Here is an 11,305-nt window from a genome sequence, read left to right on the forward strand (position 1 = left end):
CGGGCGTTACTATTTTAATAATAAAAAGTTGTAATAAATAATTTTTAATAAAAATGAGACTGAGAAGTAATTAATACATTATTAAAGTGAAAGTAAAGTTTAGTAAAGAAACCTTTCCAACACCTATTCGCATTGGCGTCTCAAGTCTGTTTTCTTGCCAACTCCTCTTTATATTGAAGATGCAAGTCTTACTGCAATGTAATTCTCTAGCCACAGCAGCCAAAGACCAATTTTCTTCTAGCTTTGCAATAGCCCTAGCTGTCTGAATAGGAGTGAGATGTGGTATTTAAAAAAAAAATAGTTTCAATACTTTTTTTATCGCTAGTGTCAAACTTTGACATTTTAGGACGCCTATGATTTAAAGTAAAAATCAAACTATAAAAAAAAACGTTCACTTTTGGATGGCCGCGATAGTACATGTTAAAAGAAGACAAAATAACCTAACTTGCCTTATACAAATGTTAATGGTTTACAAGAGAATCAAAGGAATCATTTTATTTTGAGAACCGCTGAAAATTTTCAGGAGTTTCGGCGTACGACCAACCTAAAATCTGTCATTCGAGGTTATGGTTAAATTTTTTTGAATTTCATCATGAATCTTTGATCATATTTGTAAAGTGATGATAAAATAGTGCCTGCAGCTTATTCAGAAAAAAACAAAGACTTAAATAACAAAGTAAAAAGACTAATTGTGAGTAAACACATAAAATGAAACATCAAAGAATTTGTTCAAATTGCCCGCCATCGTTTGCAATGCAAGCTTCATCACGACGTGTCCAAGAAAGCCGAACTCGATTCAGAATGCCTGTGTTTTGATGAATTTCCTGAGCAACGTTTTGAACTCGCAGCTAAACTACAAACTGAGAAACTTCCATGTGATTTGCAAGACTCCGAGTGCTTGTTCGTGGCTGGTTTTCAGTTTCGTGAAGAATTTCCTTTTCTACAACTAAAATGCGATCTTCTCATTGGCGGCCAAGATCGCGCTTATTCATTTCGAAACGCCCGAAATCGTGCAGATGGGGCACATCGTTTACAAAGGTTCGTTCATTGTGAAATATCCTTTGAGGAAACCTTTCACCGTAAATTTGCCGTCCTAATTCTGAATGTCCACGGGCTTCACTCTAGATCAAAACCACAAAACCATGTCGGTTTTCTCCAGGTTGGTGAAAACCATTTGTGATTTAAATTGAGGTTAAGATTGAGGTTTTTGTCAAAGTGACTTCATTTTGAATTGAATGACAACAAAAAGTCTACTATGATTTTTTGAGCCTTTTTTTTCATAAAATTCAGTGGCTCCCAAACTTTTTTTGAATAACTTTTGGCCTCTTTTTCTCGAAAAATATCAACATTTGTATACGGCGTTATTCGCTTAATCGTTACTTATTGTGGAGTTCTACCACTGGTTAAAATATCTGCACCACTTTTAAAGTCACCCTGTAGTCCTGATCTGGCATCTTGTGGTTTCGTATTGCTCTTAGGCCCGGTTGTATAAAGCGATGTCAAGTCGTTGTTACAGTTAACATAATGTCAAGCGATCTGATTGGAGGATATTTAACATTTTCTTTGAATCAACCAATCAAATGGGCGGATTTCGGACTTGACGCGTTGTTAGCTGACACGATCTTAACTAAGCTTTATACAATTTATTGAATAGTAAATTAAAATTGTTTTAACCACCAATAATCAAGAGTAATAAACCTAAAGGAAATTGATTTTTTGAATTGGTACCAAATTAATAAGTGATACTATGGCGGCCAAAAAATTTTGGCCGTACTTTCTTGACATTCAAGTAAAGTGTAAATAAACCTTTAGGAATCGTAACCCCACTTTCGATTCTTGTCAGTTTGACAATCAATTTAACCTGTTTGAAGCTCAGATATTCCAAAAATTCGACATGAATGAACAAAATTAGAGCAATCGTACCTACATACATAACCTGAGGTAAACGTTCTGTATAGTAGAAATGACAAAATAATTTTGAGTTTTGAAATTTACTACCCAAAAAATAACGTTCATAATCAAGACGGTAATCATGATGACAATAAAGTACGGATTACAATTTTTTTTTTAGAATTGACAGACAATGACGGCCAAAATTTTTTGGCCGGCATAGTACTCTTAGGTTCATTATGTTACCTCTACGAACAACTGAGCAAATATTTGTTTTGTGAGTTAATAAAAAATCTTATCACACTAATGAACAGGAGACTTTTAAATAAAGTTTTCATAACTTATGAGTGCAGAAATACGATTACATCGCTTGCTACAACTTCAAGTAATCGTCAACCTTCTGAGATTAATTTTATATTTCGTATTGCATAATTAGAGGGATCCGTGATTATTTTGCGAATTATTCTTCTCAAAAAAGTTTTTTAACGAAGCTCCAAAGGTTCTCCGATTATTCCGCTAAACATCAATTTATACGAGAAAGCTGCTGAATGAAAGATCATCTAACGAATCAATAAAAAAAGTTTATGCGAGAGAGTTGCTTATTAAATTATGAATTACGACCGTTTTGTGTAGTCCTAAAAATTACACTCTAGTGTTCGGAAGTCACGTGTCCATAAATATTCGTGACAAATTTTCTTTTTAATTTTTAAAATACTGTAATTCCGCATCACAAAAAGACGAAATTGAAAAACTTCTCACGCGATCTCTACCTTGATAAGACAGTGCACGATCTCACACCGTTCGTATAAAGGAATGTAATTATCAATTTCGGAGGGGAATTGTTGTCGTATCTCTCACATCCACTATTATCATCGTACCGGTGTACAAATAGAGGGATTAAAGTTAACAAAATTTGCAGACGAAAATCGTATTGTGTTAGCGGAATGGGGTGTAACGAGAAGTAACACCAGTCGTAGTGGCACTGATAATTATATCGAGTTGTATTATCGATTTGTGTATATCATCCGATAAGAGTAGGTACACTACGGTTTGCCTTCAATTATCAGATAATAATCATTAATTTAATGATAATTTCACCAACATATCATTATTATCTATTATTTGCACAAACCTTGAGCCTTCTATTAGAGACAGAACAAGGTCCTGAAGGGGGGATTAGGAAATAGCTCCCTATATCACGTCATTACTTGTGACATAAACTAATTTAAATTTTATACTAATGAAATATGTTTTGAAAGTCATAAAAACTTGAAAGTTTTTCAAGTTATAGTCGAGCTTAATTAAGCCTTGTTATGTAGTCGGATTTGAATGGAATGTCATATACCTTTTATCATTTACGAGCTTGGGCTAATGTAATTTCGAGTGTACAATGTAGCTAAATGATTCAAATAGTGGAGAACCATAAATCTACAATTTTTAACTTAATAATAAATGAAGGAACGATTCAATTACAGTTTACAAGTGTTGCTAATGGCACCGACTCTTGTATTTACTAATTTCTCACTTGTGCGTATTATTAGTGAACCTATGATTACATTGATTAAATGCTAATAGGTTAATGAAACATAAATCGTTCGAGCTCGCTACAAAGACATCGACCCTGTTCGAGGAACTAAAGTCTAATAAAGAAAAATGAGTTAACTTTTTTGTTTAGTAAGTAAACTTGATGGTTCTGCATTTATTTATATTCACGTCACTGCGACACTGGATTTTCTATACGCAGAAATAACAACTACTATTTCACAGTCATGTGAATGCTCTTCGTTATTTTAAATTCGAAATAGTGTGACTGTGCTTGCATCGTGACGATTAGTTACAATTTGGAAAATCTACAGCGTGTCCAAGAAAAATTTAAAGGTGTTACCTACCGGTTGTTCGAACTGGTGGGTAGTATGTGGAGGAAAAGTGTTTGTGGTAAATTATAATCAATATTGGACTATAACCTTGAGGGTTACATGACGGTGATTGGGCGAATGTTACCACATTTGCGGTAACATTTTGGGGTAACTCTATGAAAAATGACAAATACGTTTTAATGATCAAATTCATCATTTTTTTATTATGAATTGAAATAAATCACACTGCATATTGAGCAATTTAATTTTTAACGTGTTTTCCTCAGGTATTGCACGTGTGGCAGTACAGAAAAATATAAATCAAGTCTTATCTTTAATACTATCTTTCCGCATTAAAACTCTAGACATATTTAAACAGCTGACTTTCATAATTTTATTTTAGTTTTCCCATTACTGCCCTTATTCGAACCTCTGCGTGTCAGCTTGCAATTTTTTTTCTATAAATAGATTCCATTCAACGGTTTCCAAAAACATTGTCTCATAATTTAAACAAAATCATCAACGTTATTTCGTTTGCTTTTAATTTATAGCGACGTTAACGACTGGAAAAGAAAAATGCTGAAATGCTTTTTTATTATTTAATTATGGTAATACGGTTCGCGACAAAATCTTCCCTGTTTTATTTACTCACTAATGAGATTTTAAAATCTTGCAGCTACAAATTCGATTCAATCAAAAACTTTGTAAATTACGACGGCATTATTGGGAATAGTAGGAATACCTAGTTACCTACTTCTTTCAGGAAACACAAATTTTTACTTGTGCGAATTTTACACCTATAAAAGAATCTAATAGGTGTTTTATTAAACAGTTTTGTTCCAAAAAAGATAACAACTTATTGTTGTAAAGTAGAACATTTATCGGTGAATACTCAACGCTTTTGACATGTGTGTCCTTAAAACAAAATATGTCTATTAAAATATGTATTGTTCTATTAAATTTATCCTCAAAGTAGAACGAGTGGTTCATTCACAATCGACTTTTCAACGCCAACTTCGACGCCAAATTTAGAAAAACACCTTTATAGTGACCTAAATAGTCTACTTTTTCAAAATGGCTTTAATGGTGTATTTTGGGTTGCATAACTTTTTAATTTTTAAGATTTATAAATTTATTTTACAATTGCTTACAAACAAATTTTGAAGCGCCTCTTAAATTAGTATACATAATGTTGATCAAATATTTGCTTTTTATTACATTCTTCGACATTGATCTAACAGCAAAAATCATTAGAGTCTGTAAAGCTTTTAATTAATTTAATTAGATGTATAACGGGTTATAATGGGTGTAAATTAGACATACAAGTAAGTACATAAAAGACTAAAGAATTTGTTGATTAATTAGTTCTATATCTGTACAGCGGATATTTAAAATAAATGATTGAAATAACAATAAATAAATTTAAATGTTTAAAGGGACCAATAAATTATGGCGACCAGTTGACGAACGGCCAATAGCAATCAACGATATGCAGAAGTAAACAACATGTCGGTGGTGGTGTCAGACGATGAAAATTCTGAAGATTCTTTTTCAGATTTATCCCAGTTTTCAGTACCTAGAGAAGATTACACACGTGATGAATCAAAAAATGAAAGCTTTAAATTCAGTCAAACTCATAAAACCACTAACATAGCAGATAATTTAGCAAATAGACAAGTAAGTTGCCTGACATAACCTCAAACATCATGTTTCCACGGATCTTTCAAAACAAATATTGTAGATGTACGGGAGGTTTACCAAGAATCCTAAAGCCAAGACTGAAAGAATATTTAACAATGTACACCATAAATGTAGATTCGGCCTAAGCTCCCTTCTGAAAGACTATGAAACCATGTAAGATGAATTTTTCTCTAGTACATAAGCAAAAATGTTGATTATTCCTTTGCAGGAACCACATATTCATGGGGTTTACTTTGTGTGGACAGTATTTTATAAGTTTTACAGAAAGAACATTCGAGCATTTATTACCTTATAATTTTAATGCTTCCTACGAATATGAGCTCTATTTGTGGAGGTTTGTACCTGGAGAAAAATTAAGATATGTTTCCAAACATCGAATTTTCAAACATCTGAGAGGGCTGGAAGTGTTGGACAAAATTATGTTCGTGCAGTTTCCCATGGATCCACACAAGATATTGTGCTACGGCTTAGCGTAAGTTAATTGTTAGAACAATCAGTCATTATTTTGACCGAAGGTAGTAATGTTGAATTTGCACTTGAATAAATTATATTGTTTTTAAAAATTTATTTTATTTTGTTGTAGAAAATTCTTTATGTTGCAGTGCTACCACCCCAGCAATGGTTTATATCACAATTATCACATTACCATTTCCAAAGAGTTGCAAGCACTGTAACAGGAACTTGCCTCAAGATGGTAACTGTGTGTGATATAATTACGTCAGCGTTAACTGTCTGTTTTTAGAATCCGTGAGTCAAGGATGGTGCGTGAAACACGGTTTTGTTCTCCACTACATGTTCTCGATGGCTCAGCCTTGCCCGAGCTTTGATCCCCACATTTCCTTAGCGTATCCCGATCATTTAGTAATAAATACCGGCCATTACATTCATATTTTAAACGTAACGACTCTAGACCCGCCTCAATCGACTGTAAACCTATCGAATTTAGTAAAAGACGACGATTCAAAATTGATTTCGCAATCGGTTTCTAGTAATTTTAACGACACTTTTAGTGAAGTGTCGGAATCGCCGAGCGAGCACTTCGGAACGAACAGTGTTGTAGATGCCATATTAGAAGACTTTAACGAGTACGATTTGGAAGGTAACGAATGCAACAAGCCCTTCCACGAACTAAACATTAGTTGCGAGCCGCTGAACGTCACGGGTAAAAGCTATCACAACACTCTGGTCCAAAACATAGTCGATCCGAGGTTCAAGCGGTTGCAGAACACGAGCAAAGACTATTTGTTTTCAGTTCCGCAAAGTTCCGGTATACAAAAGACCGCCGAGAAAAACAAGATCGACAAAAAGATCGCCGAGAAAGCGTACGAGTTTATCGAAGAGAATGAAAAGTGCGAGAAGTTGAGTTCGTTTAGGAAAAAGCGTCTGGCCGAGAAAAAGTACGAATTTTCCGAAGACAATAGTGAGAATATCGTTCCGTTTAATTCGTTGAGACGCGAACGGAGATACCTGTACAGGTCTCAGAGTCGTTGTATCCGTTCGCCCGACTTCAACAGTTTATTTTTAAGCCCGCGCTCGCCGATGCAATCCCCCAATTCTCGGAACGGACAGTTCTCGCCCGGGGGCGCTCGGAACTTGTATTGCCCTTCCATACGTAACTCACCTCACCATTCCAAATCCCCGATAAGTCCCAAAGAATCGGCGAGGAAGCTTTACGTCTATTCGCCAAGTTTGGACAGCGACTGTTCCGACTCGGACTCGAGACTTATCCTACGAATGCCCAGCAATTTTTCTACCTCTCAACCGACTGACTCACGCTTCATGCAACAGAGCGGGTTGCTCATCGTCGACCCGAAAACGGAAACGCCGAGGTGGATCAAGAAGGTCGTCAGAAGATATTCGAACGGAGATTTTGAGAACAGTTCGCTATTGTCAGGACAGAGCAGAGGTATTTTTTAAGTGGTTTGAGTCAACGAGCTCAATTAAAACTTTTTCTGACTGGTGTAACAATAAAATGACAACTGTCTAGTACACCTTGATTGCAAGATTTGACGCTGCATTTACAACTCTTTCTTTTCAGATGATTACAATATTCCTATAGAAATACCCCTTCTGGTACACACGTTGACTGATCAGCATTTGGACGTGGTCCCTGATTTCAAAGTTGATCAAGTGACTGAAATGCAGTTGATAGTCACTCAGAGAACTTTTGACTGTGAACAATTTGTCCAAAGAAGAGCTCAGAAGCTGTGTAGCGAGTCCCAACTTGAATTCCTTCATTGTCAAGATTACGACATTAAACTGAATTATGTGAGTATACAGGCTGTTTGATAAAAAACGCCTCAACCCATAACTTTTTTATTTATTATCCGATTTCAATGAACAAAAAAACCGAAGATATGGTTTTTCATGCGCTACGAAGCAGCCATAAAATCTTTTTTTTTGCGTTATTTTCAGTAGCTTACGACAGTCAACTTTTTTTTTTAAATGGACACATGTAGTTTTTTAGGCTCAGTCTGATAAAGTTTTTTTTTTTGAATCTAAGGATGTATTAAAAGTTATCGTTTGGTCCACAGCTGACTGAAAAAAAAACAATTTTTAATTGTGGTTCAGTTTATTAAGAAATTTTCAAGTGTGCCGTGAAAAACAATTGGAATACAAATAGCAACAAATGTCAAGTGTGAGTTTGAAAATTTTCAGGTGCAATCTTGAAGAGTTTTATTATTATTTTCTTGGAAAACATAAATAATAAAATGTTGTTACACAGTCTAGGACTGGTTTACATATCTATGAGGGGCGGGATGACCAACTCAATAGACCGGGACCAATGGCTTAACGTGACTTCCGAATCACGAGATAGAATATGGCTTTTTTTTTTTTCGCCCTGGGTCGGAATCGAACCCGCGACCCTCGCGTCCCTGAGCCGAAACGGACTCCCTTAGGCTATATTCTAATAATAATTATTATTATTTTTTCTATTAACTTTTTGTTTTTGGCTAATTACGATTTTTATTACACTCGAACATAAAATAATAGTCAAATGACTGCTATCCTGCATGACTGACAATGTTCTTTTATACTTAAATAAAAAAAGTTTAAAAAAGCAGATGAAAACTTCTAAGCTGACGTTTAGATGACATTTATCGTACTTTGTATTCCGATTGTTTTTCACGGCACTCTTAAAAATTTTGTAAGCTGAACCACAAAAAAAAAATTTATTTTTTTTTTCAGTTAGCATGAACCAAATGATAACTTTCAATACATCATTAGATCCAGAAAAAAAAACCTTACCAGACCAAGCCTAAAAAACTACATGTGCCCATTAAAAAAAAAAAAGTTGACTATCGTTAGCTATCGCAAAAAAAAACATTTTATGGCTGTTTTGTAGCGCTTGAAAAACCATATCTTTGATTTTTTTGTTCATTGAAATCGGGTAACAAATAACAAAGTTATGGGTTGAGGCGTTTTTCATCAAACAGCCTGTATGGTATTAAAAAAAACCCAAAGAATTGTAAAGTTGTAATTGTTGCATTTCCTAAATTTTGCGACTATATGTTCATCATGGAAGAAGGTGGTCCCAAATAAAGTTACAGATTAAATTTTAGTAAGAAAAAAGTAAGAAGCTTTAAGAAAGTGCTATAGCGTGTCATTATTTGACTCTCGCATTATGCAAATATGTTATGAAATTCATCCATAAAATGCCTTTTTTGGCTCATGGGATTGCCGCACCCGTCTGGTCAAACTTCGCATTTGTGGAAAAAAGTACTAGTGTATGCACTTGTTGCATAAATCAACATTTTTAACACATTATACATACAACAGAGTACATTCACGTTGACAGCTTTTATTATAGTTTTATTTGTCTATTTCAAAATGTGAAGAAACAAATATACGAGCCACCACGAATTTCCTTTGTTCGTTTTTCAAAGTTGGACATTTTTAATATTCTACAGTCTATTCCATTTAAGTATACAGTATAGAATTGTAAAGGGACTATTTTCCCATCGTTGATTGGTCAAAATGAGAAAAAAGTTTACACCAAGCAATGTTCGATTTTTGATAACTACTGTCAAATTTTGATATTTGATCGATTTTTTGGTTATTAGTGCCAAACTTATCGAGTTTTTGTATCAAACGCATCATTAGACTACAATTTTGTTATTAGAATACCACTACCGTAAGTTCCTTTCCATTCTTAGATGGAATGGACTGTAGGATTAAAAGAACCAGCCGATTTTTAAAGTAAAATAAATACAGGGTCATTATAAATTATTGTCCCATCGCAGTTAGCGTTGAAAACCCACACAAATTTTGAATGTACCGCAGCCTTGCAACGTTAGACAAACTAGTAGACAGATTTCCACTACCGCCAGGAGCGCCAGCTAATGGCGATACTAGTCTCACTCATGTTATGAGGCTTGCGGCACATTCAATTACGTCACCAACACCTACTGCGATGGGACAATCATTTATAATGAATGACCCTGTATATCTCTCCTATCACAAAAAGTACCCTGGGCGTAGTTTCGGTCGGCTTTTTTTGTTTCTAACAAAGAAGGAAGGTCAAGGTCAGTTTGAAAAAGTGATCCCAGTCGGTAAATCGTGGCCAACCGTAAAAGGTTGCTAGACAAGGGCGGTTGGTGGGGATTTTGCCAGTGGCGTATCGTCTACTGTAAAAGACTTTATGGTTATACCATAAAGTAAAGTAACACCTTGTTGCTGCGGTTAAAGGAGCCAATGCGATGCGATACCGGATGGGCTGTTCAAGGTTTACGGTCATAAAAGGTTGCTGAAAGAGAAACGATTGGCATCACTTTCAATGCACTACCAGCGAAGGCGCCTTCCTTCCTCTCAATTTAACTTTCTTGTTCCCAAAGTACTGCTAAACTTTAAAGATTTCCAATAAATTCGCTTTTGCCTTTGTCATATTTCCTTTATCCGTGTTACCACTGTAGATATTGTTTCTTTTTTCAGATTTGTCCATTAGATGGACACATTATTTGTCAAGCTGTGATCAAAATGGGTACCCTAAAATCAATTGAACCATATGGCAAACCGGAAAACTACACGACACACTGCTTGTTCGTATGGAATATAGCGACAGATAGTTTTGAAGTGATCGAACCGCCCGACGATATTAAACTACAACCCGCTGAAAAATACCAAGTTTTGCCTCATATTGATATTCCAAGAACCAATTGTAATGGAGTTCTTGTCATGGATTATTGCTATTCAAAAACGAAAACAAGTCTCAGGGATTATAATAATTATTATGAAATTTGTTTGAGTTCGGATTGTATATCAGTCAGATCATCGGATGACAGTCTTAGTGATAGCGATTAAGTTGTACATATATAATTTAAGGTATTTTTTACTTTAAGATGTGCTCACATGATTTGATGTATTGATTTATAACTGAAAACATCTTAATGTTAATTTAAAAATGTTGTAAAATTTCCATTTTCAATTCAGACTCGATCAACTGTGTGAATGTATTGTAATTTTAACAGTAATAAGTTAAACTGTGATTTCAATGTTGTGAAGTTAACATAAAATTATTTATAATTTATTTGTCTTTTTTTAATTAAGAGATGAAGCAGTCACTGAATTGAGTGAAGTCAGCGGTTGAATAATGCATCAAGTAACTACCGTTCGAGAGATTATTAAACGTAACGTCATTGGTAACTAATATATAGTATGGCCCCTTAAGAACACTTTGTTTTTTTAAGCATTTTGCTCTGTTTTTAAGGTATATTTAAAAATTAACATTTTTCAAAGATTTTGCCCTAATTTTAAAGGTAAGTATATTTAAAAAGCAGATATTTCAAGGATTCTGTCCTGTTTTTTAAGGTAGAAGGCGTGCTATACAAACTCATGTAGATAACGGTTTTAAAAGAAAA

At 34.6% G+C, this 11,305-nt stretch overlaps 1 protein-coding gene across 1 annotated transcript; it reads left to right on the top strand.

The window, feature by feature from the left end:
* Positions 1-5,154: 5,154 nt before the first annotated feature.
* Positions 5,155-10,974, top strand: LOC138126205 (uncharacterized). Its single transcript, XM_069041922.1, has 7 exons — positions 5,155-5,423; positions 5,488-5,600; positions 5,656-5,919; positions 6,050-6,141; positions 6,190-7,353; positions 7,486-7,715; positions 10,380-10,974. The coding sequence occupies exons 1-7, from the start codon at positions 5,253-5,255 to the stop codon at positions 10,746-10,748; spliced, it is 2,403 nt and encodes an 800-aa protein (XP_068898023.1). The 5' UTR covers positions 5,155-5,252; the 3' UTR covers positions 10,749-10,974.
* Positions 10,975-11,305: the final 331 nt, after the last annotated feature.

This window comes from Tenebrio molitor, chromosome 3 (genome assembly GCF_963966145.1).
Source record: "Tenebrio molitor chromosome 3, icTenMoli1.1, whole genome shotgun sequence".
Classification (NCBI taxonomy): Eukaryota; Metazoa; Arthropoda; class Insecta; order Coleoptera; family Tenebrionidae; genus Tenebrio; species Tenebrio molitor.

Bases quoted from the DNA above. Each gene is read 5' to 3' on its own strand.
- LOC138126205 (XM_069041922.1), top strand. From the start codon at position 5,253: ATGTCGGTGGTGGTGTCAGACGATGAAAATTCTGAAGATTCTTTTTCA. The intron at 7,354-7,485 runs GTATTTTTTAAG...CTTTCTTTTCAG, and splicing joins ATTGTCAGGACAGAGCAGAG to ATGATTACAATATTCCTATA. The intron at 7,716-10,379 runs GTGAGTATACAG...TTCTTTTTTCAG, and splicing joins ACGACATTAAACTGAATTAT to ATTTGTCCATTAGATGGACA.